This window comes from Lissotriton vulgaris, chromosome 3_1 (assembly GCF_964263255.1).
Source record: "Lissotriton vulgaris chromosome 3_1, aLisVul1.2, whole genome shotgun sequence".
Lineage (NCBI taxonomy): Eukaryota > Metazoa > Chordata > Amphibia > Caudata > Salamandridae > Lissotriton > Lissotriton vulgaris.
Genome location: NC_141689.1, coordinates 1,081,822,649 through 1,081,843,191, shown reverse-complemented (window position 1 = coordinate 1,081,843,191; position 20,543 = coordinate 1,081,822,649). Strand labels below are relative to the sequence as shown.

Genomic DNA, 20,543 nt, shown 5'->3' with positions numbered 1-20,543 from the left:
TGTAGGCACCGCATCGACCAACGTCCGCCTCGTACAACGCAAGCACTGAGCTCACCGACTCCGTCCTGACGTCGTCACCGAGCCGTTGCCTGCACCGCGACTGGTGTACACCGCGACATGCAACACCTTGCTACACCGACTCGTACTGGTCTGACCGACGCGGTCCCTGCTGCTGACTTCAAGTCCTGTGAACGTACCGGAGTTGAGCACCGCCTCACACGCTTCGTGACACACTGCCCTACTCGCACCGCTGTCCGGTCTGATCGATGCCAGCTCCCGAACTCCGGCTCTGTCACCGCACCGGAAGCTGGGAGCACCGCAACGAGGCACCGTCTCGCCCTGCAACGCACGCCTTACTCTGTCAATGGGCCGCTGCCTGCACCGCATCGAGGGACAACGCGTCCTGCAACGCTTTCTTTTCTGCACTGCGACGAACACCGGAACCGGCTCGCACGTCCGTACCGGCCGCATCAAATAAAAGGTACAGTGACTGAGTCTGTCGACATTTGAGCGGGCCCGGATAGATGCAGTCCGCTGGATTTGTTAGACTCCGTTTTCTTGAGCAACACTGTAGCCGGACAGGGCTACCGACTCGCACAGAACCTTGATTTAAGGCTTCTTAACCAGAACTCTTGAATTCTAATAGTACTGTTGATTCTTTTTGTCCTTTATTGGTCTTGTGGTAACTCTATACAAAATATACTTATTTTTGATATAAAACTTAGTTTGGTGTCCATTTGAAGTGTTGTCACTGTGTTACTGTAGCAGGTCACAAATGCTTAACTTACAATGCTTCTGAGATAAAGCCTTGCTGCTCGTGCCAAGCTACCAAGGGGGTGAGCAGGGGTTATTTTAGGAGTGTAATCCTCTTATCCTGACTAGAGGAGAGGGTCCCTATTTGTCACAAGTACCTACTTGTGCCAACTGGAGACCCCCAATTCTAACAAGGGTCGAGGCTGATTTGCATATGGTTGGATCAAAAACTGGGGTGGCGTAGTGAGCAAAAAAATTATGGATTAAACCCAGATCTGTGACTGGGGGTGAATGTTTGATTTGTTCAGCATTCCATCCATCATTTGTTCTTTTTGCTTTTGTCACCCTAAGGGGGAAGGGTATTCCACGTGTGGGTCCCATGCTCACTGTGCCACTGGATTCAAGCTAGCCTGGTTGATGAGGGGTGATAACCTGAACCAGGTCTTGGATGCTTGTTTCTGGTCCAAGGAGGAGCTGGCTTGCCGATTTGGGCTTGACTGTTCCCACAGGAAGCACGGTCAAGACTGATTTGTATATGGCTGGGTCCAAACTGGAGTGGTGTGGTGAGCAAAGATACAATGGATTAAAATCCAAATCTGTGACTGGGGATCAATGCTTGATTTGTTCAGCATTCTGTTCATCATTTGTACTTTTTGCCATCAAACATGGCAACAATATTATATCATAAGTAACAATGTTGTAGATGTCACTTATGACATCACCACTTACATCCCTTCCTGAACCATAACTTGCACCACCCCTTCGCCATGCCCAGGACATCATACATGACCGTATTGATTTCAAAGTTTTTATGCGTTTGAGCCTGAGCCATATGGTTGGCTGCAGAGTTTACTCCTTCACCATCCTGGGTCACCTCCATCAATTTAAAGATGCGTCATGGCCCTTCAGACAACTCTCTACATTGACAGGAACTGCTATGTAGTTATTGTTTTCAAAAATAGTTCATGCACTTTGTCTAATTCATGGGAACTTTTAAGCTCATCCGTCAAGCAGGCGCCAAAAAAAAGTTAGGATCCTAAAAGTGCAATGTATGTTAATTGCCATAGGAAACTTGATTTCCGATACCAAAACAAATGGGCTGAACAGAATTACAGAAAATTTGGCAAAAGTTAGAACTTTACTCCGAAAGTGTGCATATTGAGATTTGGTGTAAATCTGTTCAGCTGTTTTCGAGAAATTAACGTTTAAAGAGAGACTTGGGTTGAGCAAGACCCTTATGTCATTTGAGATGTCATCAGGGATGTTATCAATCATGTCATTTAACATGCAGAGAGTGATGTAATATTTGAGGATATAAGCAGTGCATGATGCAGGCAACTAATACATATAGAAACTTCAGCACTGACCCATTTTAGTGCACCCTAAGTATATTTTATTTTCTCTTTAGTTTCTCTTAGATGCATTATTGAATTATTCAGGTAACCATAACTAACTAATTTCAAATGTTTTGCATTCTTATGTCTCAGCCATAGCCTCCATTTCTTGTAAGTCTGTCAATGTTTGTGGTCTTTGAAAGAGTTGTTTTCTTTAAAAAATAGATTTTTGTGTAAGTCTGTGGATTGCACTCAGAAGGATTGGAAAAAAAATTCATGTATTTTCTCATATGTTGAAGTCTATAATTGAATGAGATCACTGTAATGGTGTTGCAGGCCATGGATTTTTTGTGCATTGCACAGGCAATAAGTGATCTTCTATTTTTATTTCTTTTTTTGCTTTTATTTTTATGTATGTTTTAATGGACCTGAATGCCACTTAGTAATTTTTGTGGGAAATATGGGCATTTTCTGTTGTGTGTCTTTACCCCACCTAGGCTCATATGTTGACAGGCTGTGTCAAAACGTATTAGCTCATAGTGCGCTCTGCGAACTCTGCGACATTTTCTGCTGTTTTATTGATAATTTATTTTAAAATCCATCCGCTTATGTTGAACAATTGTCCTTGGACTACTTCTAGTGCTTTCTATTCAGATATCTTAAAAAATGAAAAAGTGACTCACAAACCAGCACTCATATCGAAACACATCAAAGGGTAAACCATTAAAGGCTCAATTGTCAATTTTAAATGTCCTGAACAGATTAAAATCAAATCTCAAAAATGACATATTCTGGAACAAGCTCTGTCTTCATGCCAAGTCATTCAATGATAGAAACTTCAGTCATAGTAGAGTGGGCTGGTTCTTAGAACACAGCCATTTTGGACTGCTAATAACTTCAACACCCTCTGATGAACATGGCTTGGGGCTGTGTCACATAAAGTGAGCTCTGCAAGTGCTAATTTAAATCATAGTCTCTGCCACAATTTGGGGCTGAATGGTATCTTAAAAAGTTGAAGAGCTGAAGGAGCCATATTTTACCACCTTACAAAGTGGCAAATGCTTGCTTGTCACGTGCCTTTTAAAAGCATTTGCTGCTTTTGACAGGAAATGTAGTTGCATTTGTTGACATACCTAGTAACCAACAAAACATAACACAAAACATGCACAAAGCAAAAAGTGATTAGAACACAAAAGAGCAAAACACAACAAGGCAGTCATAACAGAACGCTACACAACAACCACAGTACAACACAACACCAGATTCAATAGCAGCATCACAACAAAACACAGTTACATAACAAAACAAAGCAGAACATATTGCCACTTCAACAAAATGCCTCCTCCATATTTCATTATGCAGTGGTAAAAGATGTTTGCACCAAACACTGTCCTAACTTACCAGGAAGAAAATTAAATAGTACCAGTCAAAAATGTTTTGTGATCTGGCTCCTGGCCAGATCACAAAACATGAAAGTTCTACAGTTAAAACTCATCAAGGTTAGTCGGGCCGCAACGTTATTGAGAGTAATTATAAAGTAGCATTTCCCATTTTAAGACCCATGGGTATTTTTGCTCTCTACTACCCAACATTAATGAACAAAATGAAAATAAACTTGGCATGAAGGCAGAAATTCATTCAGAAATGGTCCTTTTTTTGGTTTGGTATAATTCCAGTAAGTGTTTCTTGAGATGTTTCCATTACATTACACCATGGTGATGGTGAGCTTTAAAGCCTTAACCTTCTTATTTATTTTTCATTTAAGGTTTTCTAACCATTTGAGAACTTTTATTTTGTGAACCCAGTGCTTAATGTTGAAAAGAATAAGTGGTGAGGTCCAAAGTTTTCTTCAGAAGCCAGTGACCCATGCTATTGAAGGTCTTGGTGCCAAACGCCAAGGCTCTGTAGTCTAGATTCCATGCCATGACTCTTTAATCCACCACTGGACACTCCATGCCCCTTTATCTAACTCTTGCAGATTTCTGTGTTTTCCTTTATCACAGGTTTTCCATCGTTCTCCCTTCCTCTTTCTTGACATTTACAAGGGGATAAGGCCACCCAGGCCGCCACTTTTAGTGACCTATTGGTTGTGGTTGCCCTTCTTCATATTTACAAAGCAGTGCTCTTTGAGTGGCTTAACGCTACCTTGTAAATACGGCCCCTTTCCACGCATCACTTTGTGTGAAAGGGCTGTGCAATGGGTGTTTCTGTGGGTGTTCCACTGCAACACCCATCGCATTTTGATGGTGCCTCAGATTTACAAGGATGTGTAAATCTGAGGCAGAGGCAAAAACTAACACCATGCACAGACAGGCGTTAGAATGGCGCAACGAGGAGAAATGCTTTTACTTCCCCTCATTTTTGCTTTTTCTATGTGTACTTCATTCTACAGCACACAGAGCCACACGACATTAATGATTCTTTATGTGTATGAAGGTGTCCCTTTCTGCAAAAAATCAATCGTTAAATAATGACAATTTTCTACTTTTATGAGTGCTGCAGAATGCTGCACACATAGAAGTAGCAAATCGCCATCTTTGATTGTTTATGTGCAGGAAGGGACACCTTCCTGTACATAAACAATCCTTCAATGCAACGCAGACATCCGTGCACTATGGTTCGATGGTGCCTGCATTGTAGCTAAACAGCTTATCTTTGCACCAGGGCTAGGTAAAATAGGTTTCGTTGTACTGTTGTAAAAATGGCGCATCCTTGCATTTTGGAAATACGTTGCAACTTTTCCTTGTAAATATGCCCCCTTGTGAGATTTTCATTCTCTGGCAGGGGATCAAAATCGTATGAGGAAACGTAAACTGTCAGTCCCCAAAAATGAGTCCCCACCTGCAGACCCCAGCTCAAATTAAACACTATGTGAACCACAGTTCAAATTTACAACAAATCATATTGTTCACTGGAGCACTTTTTCCATCAACCATTTTGGCTTTGTACAGATTTTCTATCCGTATGTTGAATCTCATGCTCTGATTGCCTACTTAATGCACGATGAACATTTTTCTTGCAACAGCCATTTTCTCCATTTACAGCTTTTGGACTGCAGTATAGTAGGCAAAAAAGTATTTGATACAATAAGAGGAATGAAGAGTAAATTCAGATCATGTGGAAGCTGATGGGGCACCATATGTCACCCAAATATAGAAAATTGATACAAGGTCCACCGAGATCCACAAACAATGCTGCAAACTTGATAGCCATCTCTGCGTGACACATTCCATGATTATGAGTAATCCTTCAACAATAGTGATCACTGGCCAGCGGGGTATAAATGTCTTGGGGCAGAACATTCTGCATCAAAGGCTCCTTTCTTTGGAACGCGAACCCTCTTACCATCTGTCTCAATACTCAGTACATGAAATTCAGGGAAGCCCTAAACATGCTAGTTTTTACCACGTCTTTGGACTACTCCAAACTTGGTGGCCCCTGCTTCAGTAAAGATTCTTAGGCCTTCCTTTAATATAAAATTGCACAGCACGGCGCCATAAGCCATTTTGCTACACCAAGCTGCATCATTTTAAAAGCACAGGTATGCGTCATATTAAAAACAATACGATGCATCTGTGTGCTTTCCCCTGGTGCACAATTGGCTGCCATATGCCAGCACAGGCATCCTTGTGTCATGTTTCAAGGGTGTCTGTGTTGCAGGGATGATTGTTTTTTTACAGGAAGGGAGAGCTTTCAGCAAAAAAAAAATGTATGGCATTTTCCTCTTTCTATGTGTGCTGCATTCTACAGCAAATGCAAAAACCACAGTTGATGGACAGAATGCAGAACAATGTCATACATTCACCCCAGTACAGAGATCTGGGCCTAAATCCATTGTTTTTTTGCACTCCACACCACCCCAGTTCAGACATGGCCATATGCAAATCAGCCTTGACCCTGTGCCTCATGGGAACAGTCCAGCCCGAACTGCCAAGCCATGTCTTTCCTGGACCGGAATCAAGCATCCTAGGACCGGTTTCTGGCTATCAGCCATCTTCAGCCAGGATAGCTTGACTCCAGTGGTGTGGAGAGCATGGGACTCGCGTCTGAGCATACCCATCCCACTCGGGGTGACAAATACAGAAACCGGTCCTTGGATGCTTGAGTCCGGTCTAGGAAAGACATGGCTTGGTAGTTCGGGCTGGACTGTTCCCATAAAGCACAGGGTCAAGGCTGATTTGCATATAGCCATTGTCTGACCTAGGTTGGTGTGGAGTGCAAAAAACGATGGATTTAGGCCCAGATCTTTGTACTTGGGTGAATGTAAGATATTGTTCTGCATTCTGTCCATCAACTGTGTTTTTTGCAATTTTCACCCCAAGTGGGCTGGGTATGCTCAGACGTGAGTCCCAGGCTCTCCACATCACTGGAGTCAAAGTATCCAGGCTGAAGAAGGCTGATAGCCAGAAACCGGTCCTTGGATGCTTGATTCCAGTCTAGGAAAGACATGGCTTGGTAGTTCGGGCTGGACTGTTCCCTTGAGGCACAGGGTCAAGGCTGATTTGCATATAGCTATTGTCTGACCTAGGGTGGTGTGGGGTGCAAAAAAACGATGGATTTAGGACCAGATCTTTGTACTGGGGTGAGTGTAAGACATTGTTCTGCATTCTGTCTGTTAGACGGGACCCCTGAAGGTCGGCCGAGCAAGGGGGAGAGACCTCCTGACGAGGGTCCTCTCCTCAGATCGTACGGACGAGTGACACCCCCACCACAGATGGACACCACACAAAGATAGGTTCGTAACACTTTTATCGGTATTCGTAAGCAGGTTATCTTCACACTACCGAAGGAACAGGATACCGGGATCCCTTCAATTCTAGTCTCTGGGGGAAGGGGGTAGCGGGACAGTCTCAGTACCAGTTGGGTACAAGGATATCTGGCGCACAGCTCTCAATCTTCGAGCTGGTGGTTTCTCTGGCAGGGGCCGCGGCAGCGCCAGCAGGCCTTCGAAGATGGTTCACGAAGATGAGCCGCGGCAGCGCCAGCAGGACTCCAAGGATGGTTCACGAAGATGGGCCGCGGCAGCGCCAGCAGGCCTTCGAAGATGGTTCACGAAGATGAGCCGCGGCAGCGCCAGCAGGACTCCGAAGATGGTTCACAACGATGAGCCGCGGCAGCGCCAGCAGGACTCCAAAGATGGTTCACAAAGAGGGGCCGCGGCAGTGCCAGCAGGCCTTCGAAGATGGTTCACGACGATGAGCCGCGGCAGCGCCAGCAGGACTCCAAGGATGGTTCACAAAGAGGGGCCGCGGCAGCGCCAGCAGGCCTTCGAAGATGGTTCACGACGATGAGCCGTGGCAGCGCCAGCAGGACTCCAAAGAAGGTTCAAGAAGATGAGTTCGTCTCGGTGTCTTTCGACTCCAGGATACAACTGACTTCCTGCTCTGGAGCTGCCCCAGTTATAGGTCTGGTGCCCTTTGATGTCCGGACTCTCGCACTTCGAGGTCGGGGGGTCCGGGATGAGTGAGTCCAGACACCCAGCAGAGGGGTGGAGCCAGCGCCCAGGGAGGCCGGGGGCGATCGAAACCAGGCGGATGGGGGCCATCGAAACTCCTTCTCCCATTGACTTGCCAAGTGGTCTCTTTATCCCCTGGGTGGATGGTGGTGCCTCAATGTCGGGGCTTGGCTGGTCCGAGGCTGAGGTCGACCCGAGGCCACGAGGCCTGGTCGTGGAGTGTCCAAGATGGCGGCTGGCCCGGAGAGTCACCCATCCTCTTGGGTAGTCTCCTCGCCGAGGCAGAAGAAGCAGGACAGGCCGTCTGCGTTGTCGTGGTCGTTGCCGGGGCGATGCTCCACAGTGAAGTCCATCCCTTGCAGGGAGATGGACCAGCGCAACAGCTTCGGATTCTCCCCTCGCATCTGCATCAGCCATTGTAGGGGCCGGTGGTCAGTTTGCACCCGGAAGTGGGTACCGAAGAGATAGGGCCGGAGCTTTTTGAGGGCCCACACCATGGCGAAGGCCTCTCGCTCAATGGTGCTCCAGCGCTGTTCGCGGGCCAGCAGACGTCGGCTGATGAAGGCTACAGGCTGGTCAACTCCTTCTGCATTGATCTGGGAGAGAACGGCTCCGATGCCGTGATCGGAGGCATCGGTCTGTACTACGAATTGGGGGCTTAGAGCACTGGTGCGGTGCACATTGCTGTCTTGAGGGTCTCAAAGGCGGCCTGACACTCAGGGGTCCAGTGTACCTTCGGGGGGTGCTTCTTTGACGTTAGTTCTGTGAGGGGCCCCACAATGCTGCCATAGTCCTTCACGAAGCGCCGGTAGTATCCGGTGAGCCCCAGGAAGGCTCGGACTTCTGTCTGGGTGACCTGAGGTTCCCAGGCCTGGATGGCGGCGATCTTGGGTTGAAGGGGGGCCACCTGGCCACTTCCCACCTGGTGCCCCAGGTAGGTCATGGACCCTTGGCCGATTTGGCACTTGCTGGCCTTGATTGTTAGTCCTGCCCGCCGGAGGGCGGCCAATACCTCCCGGAGGTGTTGGAGGTGTTCGGCCCAGTGGAGGCTGTACATGGCAATATCGTCCAGGTAGGCGGCGCTGAACTCCTCGAGCCCCGCTAGTACCTTGTTCACAAGCCTCTGGAACGTGGCGGGGGCGTTTTTCATCCCGAAGGGCATCACCTTGAAGTGATAGTGGCCATCCGGAGTGGAGAAGGCGGATCGCTCCTGGGCACCCGGGGTGAGGCCGATCTGCCAGTAGCCCGCAGTTAGGTCAATGGTACTCAGGTAGCGGGCGGCCCCCAGGAGGGTCGATCAGCTCATCAGCCCGAGGGATGGGGTGAGCGTCTGTTCGGGTGACGGCATTCAAGCCCCGGTAGTCCACACAAAATCTGAGTTCGGGGCCGACGCCAGGGGCGGCGGCCTTGGGGACCAGCACGACCGGGCTGGCCCATGGGCTGTCGGAGGGCTCGATCACTCCCAGAGCCAGCATCTTAGATACTTCCGACTGGATGCAGGCGCGTACTCGATCGGGCACTCGGTAGGCTCTGTGCCGGATAGGGGGGCTATCCCCGGTGTCGACATCGTGGAGGCACCAGGGAGTGACCCCAGGGGTGAGGGAGAACAGATCGGCAAATTGCTGTAACAAGTCTTGGCAGCTTTGACGTTGTGCTGGTGTCAGGGCGGAAGAGAGGTTGACTCCTTCCATGGAGCCGTCTTTTTCGAGGGTCTTCAGGAGGTCGGGGAGGGGCTCAGAGTCCTCTTCAGCCCCACTGTCGGTAGCCATCAGGAGGCTAAGTTCTGAAAGCACAAAGTGAGGCTTAAGTCTGTTGGCATGGAGGACCCGGAGGGGGTTCCTGGGGGACTCCAGGTCCACCAGGTCCACCAGGTAGGTGACGGGGCCCTTGCGCTCCACCACCTTGAAGGGTCCGGTCCATTTGTCCTGGAGGGCGCAAGGTTCGACCGGGGACATGACCCAGACCTGTTGCCCCGGCTCAAACTCGATGGACGAGGCGTTTTGATCGTACCAACGTTTCATGTCTTCTTGGCTGGCTTCGAGGTTGGCTTTGGCAAGTTCCCTGAACCGCCGGGTCTGGTTCCGGAGGGTCAAGAGGTATTTGTACACATCCGGAGGAGCCTTCTGGGGGGTCACCTCCCATCCCTCTTTGACCAGGCTTAGGGGACCCCGGACGGGGTGCCCATACAATAGTTCGATACAATAGTTCAAAGGGGCTGAAGCCCAGGGACTTCTGTGGGACCTCCCGGTAGGCAAATAGGAGGCAGGGCAGCAACACGTCCCATTGGCGTCGTAGGGGCTCCTCCAGGCCCATGATCATACCCTTGAGGGTGCGATTGAAGCGTTCCACTAGTCCGTTCCCTTGTGGGTGCTACGGGGTCGTAAATTTGTAGGTGACCCCGCACTGTTGCCATAGGGACTTCATGTATCGGGAGATGAAGTTCGTGCCCTGATCACTGACGACTTCTCGGGGGAAGCCCACCCGCGAGAAGATCCCCATCAGGGCTCGGCCCACCACGGGCGCTGTCACGGTCCGGAGAGGTATGGCTTCGGGATAGCGGGTGGCATGGTCCACCAGGACAAGTATGAACCGGTGACCTTGCGATGTCCGGGGCTCCAAGGGCCCCACGATGTCAATCCCCACCCGTTCGAAGGGAGTGTTGACGATTGGAAAGGGTTGCAGGGGGACCTTCAGTTTTCGGCCACTCTTCCCGCTGGCCTTGCAGGTGGGGCAGGCTCGGCAGTGGTTGATCACATCGTTCCTCATCTTGGGCCAGTAGAAATGGGTCACCAGGCGGCTGTAAGTTTTGTCCTGTCCCAGGTGCCCAGCGAGAGGGACATCATGAGCCAGGTTCAGGAGGAAGTCTCTGAATCGGAGGGGGACTACCAGCACCCGGCTGGCCCCTAGCTCAGCAATCTTCTGTTCACTATAAAGGAGCTCATTGTCCCAAATAGATCCAGTGGGCCCCTGAGGCATCCCCTGCGCTCTGGGCTGTGGCCTGCTGTTGGATCCCCTCGAGGGAGGGGCACGTTTTCTGCTCTTGGCGGATCTGTTCCTGAGTGGGACCACCTTCCTGGCGCCACTGGGCCAGCTCCGGGAGGTCGCGGAGTGGCTCCGATACTTCTTCGTCGGGCCCCTGTGGGCCGGCCTCCGGGGTGGTGTCCTCCGAGGTGACGGGCGGTGGAGGTTCAGGCCACTCGGGTTCTTCAGTGGAGGGGATGGAGCGGGCGGCCATAGATCGGGTCGTCGCACAGACCCATTCGGGAAGGCCAAGCATCCCCAGGTGCTCCCTTCGTTCAACGGCCGTCCAGGGGGAGCTTTCCAGGTTGTTCCCCAGGAGGCAGTCCATGGGGGCATCGTCTCGAACTGTCACTTTTAGCATGCCCGACACTCCCCCCCATTCGAAGGGGACGTGGGCCATCTGGCACAGGCTTTCAGAGTTGTCGGCAGACCGTACTGGGCATAGTACGTTGGGCAAGATTTGGTCTGGGGTCACCAGATGGCAACGGACGGCTGTCACACTGGCTCCCGTGTCGTGGAGTGCTTCGGCCCGGTGTCCATTGATGGTGACCCACTGGCTGTACTTCTGCGTGTTGGCCGGGATGGGGGCCCGTGGGACCATGTCTCTCTCCCCTAGACACACCAGGGACATGGCTGCGGGTTCCCACTCTGCCTGGTATTGTTCACAATCTTCGGCTTCTTCTTCGCCGTGTTCTTCTCCCAGGGCGACGGTAGTGATCTGGCGGTTCAGCAGACCCGAGGCATGGCCTGGCTGGTTCTTGGGACAGTTGGGGTCATTGGCGAAATGACCGGGTCGCTGGCATTTGTGGCAGACAAGGTTGGAGCGGAATCCCGGTCGTGTCAGAGGGCTTCCTCTTCCCGCCGGGGATGGGGGAGTGCTGGAGGGGGGCAATGTGGCGGTGTCCCTGCCCAGCCTGTCTTCCTATCCAGGCTGAAGAAGGCGGATAGCCAGAAACCGGTCCTTGGATGCTTGATTCCGGTCTAGGAAAGACATGGCTTGGTAGTTCGGGCTGGACTGTTCCCATGAGGCACAGGGTCAAGGCTGATTTGCATATAGCCATTGTCTGACCTAGGGTGGTGTGGAGTGCAAAAAAACGATGGATTTAGGCCCAGATCTTTGTACTGGGGTGAATGTAAGACATTGTTCTGCATTCTGTCCATCACCTGTGTTTTTTGCATTCTAAAGCAGGCATAGAAAGAGGGGAAACTAGGAGAAATAAAAGTATTTCTCCTTGTGCACTACTCCCATGCCTCCCTTGGGAAGGCGTATGATTCTGACACATTCTCAGCTTTACAAAACATTCTAAATATGGGAATCGGTCAGGTCCCATGGATGTTGCATGGGAACACCCACAGCTATACCCATGGAACGACCCTTTCATGCAGAGTTATGTATGAAAGGGGCTCATATTTACAATGACATCAAAAGTCAAGCAGGGTGACTTTACGTGGCTTTTGCAAATATAGGAACGCCCATTGTGCCGCCGGTGCATCAAAAAAGTGACTCACCGGAAGCACATTGGGCTTGTAAATGATGACCTCAGGATTTATGAAGAGCTGATGATCCAGTTCCTTATCTTCGGAAAACCCTTTGTTTCTCCACCCAATAACTTTTAATCTTTCTCAGAGCTGTGATAGCACTACACATAAAAAATAAATTCATGAAAATGTAATTGGGATAAAAGATGTTTCTCGAGTCACAGGCATCCATCCCCCTGAAAGATGTCAAGGAGCAGGAGAAGGCGGCCAAATAAACTAAAATGGTGAAGATTCCCACCATTTTATGCTTGAAAACAAGCATACTTTCTGACTAGGACAACATATATATTTAATTCTGTGTAGTATCACAGCTCAACACATTTACTCAAATGAGTGCATAGACTGTTGCATATTTCATCCGACTTCCCTTTCTCTATGTATTACTTTTTTGTAGAAATGTGAACCTTATCCTTAGAAGTGACAAGGGTCAAAATGAAGGAAGACTTTGAGGCCATTTGGTCCTTCTAGCCTTCTTTCCTTGATTTATTGCTGTGCACAATCACACAGACAGACGATTGAAACTGCATTAATATGAATGAGGCAGTCCTTGTGTCCCTCACTGCACACCGTTCCTTTGGTCTGTAACCAATTATTACATCAGGCCCATGGCGTAGGACTTTCCTTCTCTCAGCACCGCACTGCACGACGTAAGTTGTCCTACAAGAAGGCCCGTTTTTGCCCATGATGCATTTCTTACTCGCAATCTGGTGAAAACCCTATTGTAGGAGCTTTCTTCTACCTTGTAAGAGCCTCTCACACCCACGTCACTTCTCGCATTCTTACCACAAAAACAGCCCCTATTTGTCACTTTTAATTGTTCATATTTGTTTATTCAATGCATTGTTTTCGGACTTTGATTTAAGTATGCCATTGTATGAAAATCAATCTTCCATTATGTTGGTTGTAAAATAGAGGACATGATAGAAAATGGTTAACCATCAGTTGGAAACTATAAAAAAAAACAAGACAATGGGAACATTCTACATTTGTACTTACGCCACTATCGAAGCAAGACATCTGCTTTTCTTCTTTCACTTTGCAGCAAGTATCTGCATCCTCCGTCATAGATTGTGATATTTCAATCAGTGACTTGGATGGTAACTGAGGAATTTTCTTTGTGTACAGGACCAAAAGCCTAAAATGACAATTAGTCAAATGTGAGATTCTTGACTGAACTTACATCAAAACCAAAGTGTCATCTTGAGAATTGTTTGGGCCCTGAGCAATACAAATTTTTGGGCCTCGGGTTTGGAAAAACTTCAAATCTATTACTCATTTTCAAATAATTGAAGTCCTCTGTGTGTCTAACAATGTTAAATTATACATTGAGGTTTCAGAAAAGGGGACATGCAGAAGCAGCAGAAAGTTCAATCTGTTCTCTGTCTGCCAGCTACATTGTAGCAAATTAAAGTTTTATCAAGCACAGAGCAAGCCATTTGTTTTTAGGTCTCGCTCGCGAGACTTGGTGAGATAGAGAGAACATCACTGGCGAGGTTAAACCCCGCCCTTCTTCTCCATTGGCTGGCCTCGTAAACGGTGACCAGCCGTTGGAGAAGAGGTCCTAGTGACGTTCTTCTTTCTCTTTAAGCCCCGTCATTTTCAGATTGGGTTTCTTGCCTTACTGGTGAAGTAAAAGGTTCCTTATCTTCTTTATGGGTCCAGATGGCCCCATGAAGAAGATAAGGAACCTTTTACCCCAGCAGGAAGTCCGGGCGCTCAGTCTGAAAAGGACAGCGTTTAGAGACAAATGGCGAGTGCTTGTTTTAATTTAATTTCGCGGCCGCCAATGCTTGTTAGTGATCCGACCCCCAATACCTAGGTTTTGTCAGCCTCCACTGTGGCCTCCTCTCAAAAAAACTCCTGTGGGTTGAATTTGTGAGGTTTAGGAGGGCCAAAGTCCTTGCCTTTGCATGTATTCACGGTTGCACAAGTAACATGTTATCACAAGTCAACTGCACCAGATCAGACCAAACTGGACTGAAGCAGCACCTTTTCCTGGGCTTGTCTAGGCTCTCCCTACCCAACCCATACTGCAGCAACCCCCTCCCCTTTCTTTCCAAATGAAACATCCCCTTCGTGTCCAAATGGGGCTTGACAGCTCACGCACACCCTTTTCCCAATCCTAGACAAATATTTCCCCCGCCCCTCTTTCACACACCGCTTCTCTCACCTCCCTGCCAGAGCCGGTCTCACCAAGGCTAGATATGATCTCTGAAGACCCTCACCCGTCCCAATGTGACCCCGCCTCCTCTTCACGAAGGTCGCTCTCTCAAACCCTTTCTCCTCGGCTTCAGTGCCATCAACTGCTACAGCGGTCAGTCCAAGAATCTTTTTGGCTTAAAAAAGCAGGCACGAGTCTGCAGAGAACAATCTCAGAATCACTAACAGACCCAGTCACACCCTCACACGATCTCTCACCCTCACACCCCCTCACCCTCACACCCCCACCCTCTCACCCTCACACCATCACCCTCACACATCCTCTCACCCACACCCCCTCACCCTCATACCCCCTCACCCTTACACCCCCTCACCATCACACCCTCACACCATCACCCTCACAACCCCTCACCATCATAGCCTCACCCTCACCCCCTCACCTTCACACACCCTCACCCTCACTCACCCTCACTCACTCTCACCCTCACACCCTCTCACCCTCACACCCTCTCACCCTCACACCTTCACCCACACTCTCACCCACACCCCTTACCCTCACACCCCCTCACATCCCCTCACCATCACACCCTCACCCTCACAACCTAACCCTCACACTCTCACCCTCATACCCCCTCACCCTCACCCCCCTCACCCTCACCCTCACACCCCCTCACCCTCACACCCCCTCACCCTCACACACCCGCTCACCCTCACACCCTCACCCTCACACCCCCTCACCCTCACACACCCTCACACACACACACCCTCTCACCCTCACACCCCTCACCCTCGCACCCCCTCCCCCTCACACCCCCTCACCCTCACACTTCCTCACCCCCCTCACCCTCACACCCCCTCACTCACCATCACACACCCCCTCATGAGCCATGGACATGTTAAGGGGAAACTCGTATACTCCTGTGGGCCTCACTTTTATCCAAGGCAAGGGCCCCAATTTACCTTTTCTAACTTCGCTACTGAGAAGAAAAAGCTTAGGGAATACTACAAGAGAATGAATTTTTCCACTGTGCATTTCAGATGACAGCTTGCTTCTTCTTATACCGCGCTCTATGTTTTGAGGGCGGAGAATAGGGTGTTTATAGCTTTATTGCACTTACCTGCAGGGCAATTAAGGCTGTTAATTACTCCACTAGTTATTTATTGTATTACCTTATAGAGCACCCGAATCACCCCCTAAGGGGCATCTCCGCACTGTAGGAAGAACAGCTGTCAGAGCAGAACAGGTGCGGAAAATTTAGAAGAGCTCAGTCTTCAGCAGTTTTCTAAACAAAAGATATTCAGGGCACTTACGGAGGTGAATCAGGAGCTGATTCCAGTAGAAGGGGGCCAAGTGGAAGTAAGCTTTCCCACCCATGCAAGATTTCTTGAAACAGGGAATGCGCGGCAGAGCTTTGTCTCCTGTTCGAAGGAATCTATTTGGCTGATTTTGGATGAGTTTCTCAGCTAGATAACTGGGTCCTTTACCATTTACCTCTTTTTGCACAATGCAACATATCTTGAATTTACCCGCTTACGTATCAGTAGCCAATGCAGATGTTGTAAAAGGGGGAGGGAGGCTGTTCTGGCTGGTAGTTTCTTTATGAGATGAGCCGCAGTGTTTTGAGCTACCTGAAGTCTGTTTAGTGAATACTCAAATGCCTCAATTAGGAGGGCACTGCAGTAATCCAGTCAGCTTATCACTAGTCTCTGAACAAGTGTTTTACGCATGGTGAGGGGAAGAAAAGGAAGGACTTTGCACAGGAGGCTTAGCTTATGGAAGCAGGAACCTACGGTAACTATCACCTGATCTTTCATCATAAGTTTCTGATCCAGACGTATGCCCAGGTTCTTGACAACTGACTTACGGAGAGGGGCAGTGCCTAGTTTGGATGGTCACCACTCTGGAGACCAGAGCAAAGGTACATCACCAAAAAGCATGATCTCTGTTCTTCCAGCATTTAACTGAAGAAAATTAATTGTCATCCAAGCAGCAGTTGCTGTCATAATCTCTGAGAAAGAGGCCTAGGTGTTCTGGAGTTTTTATCAAATGATAATAAAAGATGGGTGTCATCAGCATATGAAATCGGAATAAAGCCAACCTGAGGAGTTTTGCCAGCGGTGCCACATAAATATTGAATAAGGTGGGGCTAAGGCAAGATCCCTGAGGCACTCCTTTGTTAAGCTCCATAGTTCGAGAGAGGAAGGAGCCAAGATTAATGGTCTGTGTCTGATAGGTTAGTAAGCACAAGAACCATCAAGAGGCTTGTCCACAAATTCCAATCTCTTTTAGTCTCCTGAGCAGAACAGAATGGGATACCATGTCGAAAGCCGCTGACAGATCCAGAAGCACTAGTAGTACTGCCTGACCATTGTCAAGGGAGTGTCATATATTATCAGTGACAGAAATCAGTGCTGACTACATGCTGTATATTGGTCTAAACCCAGACTATGAGGATTCGAGGCATCCAGTGGATTCATTACAGTCTAAGAGTTGTTTGTTGATATGTTTTTCTAATAGTTTACTCAGAAAAGGCCGAAGAGAGCTTAGGCGGTAGTTAGATAGATCCTCTACTGGGGCATTAGCCTTCTTTCGATGGGGATTATCTGTGCGGGCTTCCATTCTAGTAGAAGTTGGCCCTCCCTCATGAAGGGCCTGATTCACAGAACTAACCTAAGACAAAATCCTAAACTTACTACCATTTTCGTATTCACAGAAGACACTTACTTATTTCGGTATTCACAGAAGTTAGGAGTCCTAACTTTAGGACTCCTAAATGCATTCTGTGAATACCGAAAGTCTTAAAGTTAGAATTTTTCTCAGTTTAGGAGTAGTAAAGTTAGGGCTCCTAACTTTAGGACTCCTAAATGCTTTCTGTGAATACCTAAAGTCTTAAAATTAGGATTTATCTTAGTTTAGGAGTCCTAAAGTTAGGAGTCCTAACTTTACTACTACTAAATTCAGAAAAATCCTAATTTTAAGACTTTCGGTATTCACAGAAGGCATTTAGAAGTCCTAAAGTTAGGAGTCCCAACTTTACTACTACTAAATTCCTTTCACATATATAGTTACTTACACATATACCACTAAGACATCCATTCACTCACCAACATAGCTATACGTACACTCACTCACCCATACAATCCCTAACACATGCACTCATAAACCCATACACCCAGTGAATCTCCCACTCACACATCCATGCAGGGAGTCACATATCCGCCACCCACACAGATACTCAGGGCCCGATTCACAGAACTAACTTAAGACAAAATCCTAAACTTACTACTCTTGGTATTCACAGAAGTTAGGATTTTGTCTTAAGTTTGTCTTAAGACAGACTTAAGACAGACTTAAGTCAAAATCCTAACTGAAGTCTGTCTTAAGTCTGTCTTAAGACAAACTTAAGACAAAATCCTAACTTCTGTGAATACCAAAAGTAGTAAGTTTAGGATTTTGTCTTAAGTTAGTTCTGTGAATCGGGCCCTCAGAGACCAATACAGGTACTCAGACAACCAATCATTAACCCATAAAGACACTGTTGTAGCTACTCACCAACCCATGCACCTACACACCAACTGACAGACTGATAGAGACATTCATACAGATTACGAAGATGGGTTGCGGTAGTCACATACAGCCGTTGGAGCATGCTACTGATGCCCTCCAAACACTTTACCTGTCCCAAAGCTGTCACGTCGGTTGATGTAGCATCGGGGCTTCACCATTCCCCAAATGTATTGCTGGAAGGACGCAAAATTCCAACAGCAGATGTGCCCCCCTCCAAGTGACACTCCTGCCCAATGCGTTTCGTGCTGACAAAGCACTTCCTCATGGGCTGCGGGCATGTTGGCTGAATGTAGACACAGCAGTTTTTTTGGCATGCATTTAACAACGATTCCTCCCCGCCCTGATGGGTGTGGTGTGATTTTACTTTTGATTTTCTACCTTTTTGCCAAATTTGGTGTAATTCCGTTCAGCAGTTCGGGCTGTAGCTGCGACTAAAGGTTCCTATGGGAAATTGCATGGGGAAAACACATTTTGGGACCCCTGCTTCACGAATCACACGAGACTTTCAGGATAGGAGCGGACCGGAGCGGGCCACCAGTTTTACAAATTTCGCGAAGATTCATCAACCGGCGCTAAAGTTATTCCAAATAGAATGTTGCAGATTTCCTATGAAAAATAGGTCCTAACTATAACTATCTACTGGCGCCCGCCAGTAGGTAATATATATATATATAACAAAGGCTTCTTGGATGCCGAAACGCGTCTCTTGTTAGCTGCGAGGTCGAGTGAGACTCATGGCAAATGAGAAAGCCCTATTCTGATATCTTCGTGTGCGTGCCTTATTCACTTCTGGGGCAGAATGGTGTGTGCATATATATACATATGTATATATATAATATATATATATTTTCCAGTCTCTTAATTTAACAGTCATCTAACACAATATAAGAAGTCCACATTCTATAAAAAAATACATTGAACACAACAAAACACTTCGAGCAAAACATTTGGGCCCTGATTATGATGTCAGTCGGAGGCATCGATGCTCATGGGGTACCGATCGACCTCAGGTCAGCGGTTCCAACATTGCAGTTAGGAGTCAACCGCATTTGGGGTGGTAACAAACTTCCATTTTACAATGGGAGCTTGTGCGGTGGTCCCAATCTCCCATTGTAAAATGGACGTTTTCAAACATCCCTGCGTCATGTAGTAGACATTTCACGGTGCCTGCCACACGGTGCAGGGATGTGAAGGGGGGCACCATAGGTGCTCCCCAGTGCCACATGCGGAGGGCCAAGGGGGCCCCGCCTGGGGCCTCGAAAGACACTCTCCGACATCAGTTCCATGTCCGAAAGGCTGTCATGGAACTGCTGTGGAAATGTGCCATCATAATCCCGACAGCGGAAACATCGTCCTTAAGCGATTATGAGGGCTTTCCGAGTGGCCGACAGGCTCCTTGAGCCCGTAAACATGAGTAGGATTCCCAACCTGGTATAAACTCTAAACGCCGTCATTGTAATACAGCGGTCGGAGTTTAAACTTACAATGTCAGTCGGAAAGCCTTCGCCCAGAGGTCAAAGGCTTTTCGACCGACATTGTAATTAGGCCCTTGGTGTCTACACAATCAACGAAGTTGCTGCACCAGTTGATTATAATGTACTATTAATGCAAATATTTTAGAGGCGGACTTACTCATTTTGGAAGTTGTAGTTTCCGATTTTTTGAAGGTCCTCACAATTCTTTTTCAATAATTTCTGACTCTCAGCAATCTTCCTTTTCATGAATTCTTCCTATATAAAGACACATGCAAACATGATTCCAATGTTGGTGAGGAGTACATTTGTTAACAGCTTTTTTTTTAGACATCTGAGCCAGTTTTATTATTGGGCTGGTCGCACCGCAGATGTTGTGTTTGTGCGCAGTCAGCGATGCAACCCAGCCACATCTTTGTGCTGTGCTGAAAGTACAAAAGAGCCATTTGCAAGCAGTTCTCTTCCTTAATGAGCATGCTTTTCAATACAAAAAGAAAACTAACCTACAGATTGGTGCTCCCTTTTCGCTGAGATGCAGTGGGCAATAAACAACAATCTAGAAGACGGCACGGGCAATTGACTAGTGGCTAAGACTTTTGCAGGTAGTCTACCCATCACCTTTTGTTTTTTGTATTAATTCCACACCTTTTTGCAATGAAACATATAGGACACCTGTGTGCAAATTATGCACTTCATTAGGAGCGGGATTCTTTATTCTGCTCCCAGCATGCAGAAGCTGCTCACTAGACAAATCTACCATTTAAGGGATCTGCTGCTGCACTGGTGGACAGAACAACCTACTGTGTCGAAAATTATGATTGGATACCTTCACACAATCAGATTTAGTGCAGACTATAATAAGTGTCCTCTCACACAATTCTTTTATAGCCATGGGTACCCCTCGGTGCTGGGACTTATTTAGGGATGGGAAAGGCAAAGACAGCCCACACATGAGTCTTTTTCCATGTTTAACCCCAGAATCCACCCTTACTTTTAGTCTGTTTAATGACAGGGTCAGACTGACCTATAGGGCAGTCACACTGTGCCTTATGGGCTGATCTGTTAGATCAGGGTGTTGATCGAATTTAGCAAGAATAGTTCAGCCTGTCCCTAATAATATCACGAGAGAAGTGGGCGCTGGAGATTATCACTTTGCCCTGTAAAGAGCAGCATGTCCTACTGCAACATTCCACACGTGCCTTTTTGTAACATTGTGCATGGTGCCATGGTGCAATCTTTGG

At 47.9% G+C, this 20,543-nt stretch overlaps 1 protein-coding gene across 1 annotated transcript in view; it reads right to left on the bottom strand.

Annotated features, from left to right (window-relative positions):
- Positions 1-20,543, bottom strand: part of LOC147727444 (albumin-like) — a 475,469-nt gene that overhangs the window by 115,185 nt on the left and 339,741 nt on the right. The window contains exons 10-11 of the mRNA XM_086961517.1: positions 19,463-19,560; positions 13,099-13,237 (exon numbers count right to left, since the gene is read on the bottom strand). Of these exons, the coding sequence (XP_086817643.1) occupies positions 13,099-13,237; positions 19,463-19,560 (237 nt within the window). The remainder of the gene's footprint in view (positions 1-13,098; positions 13,238-19,462; positions 19,561-20,543) is intronic.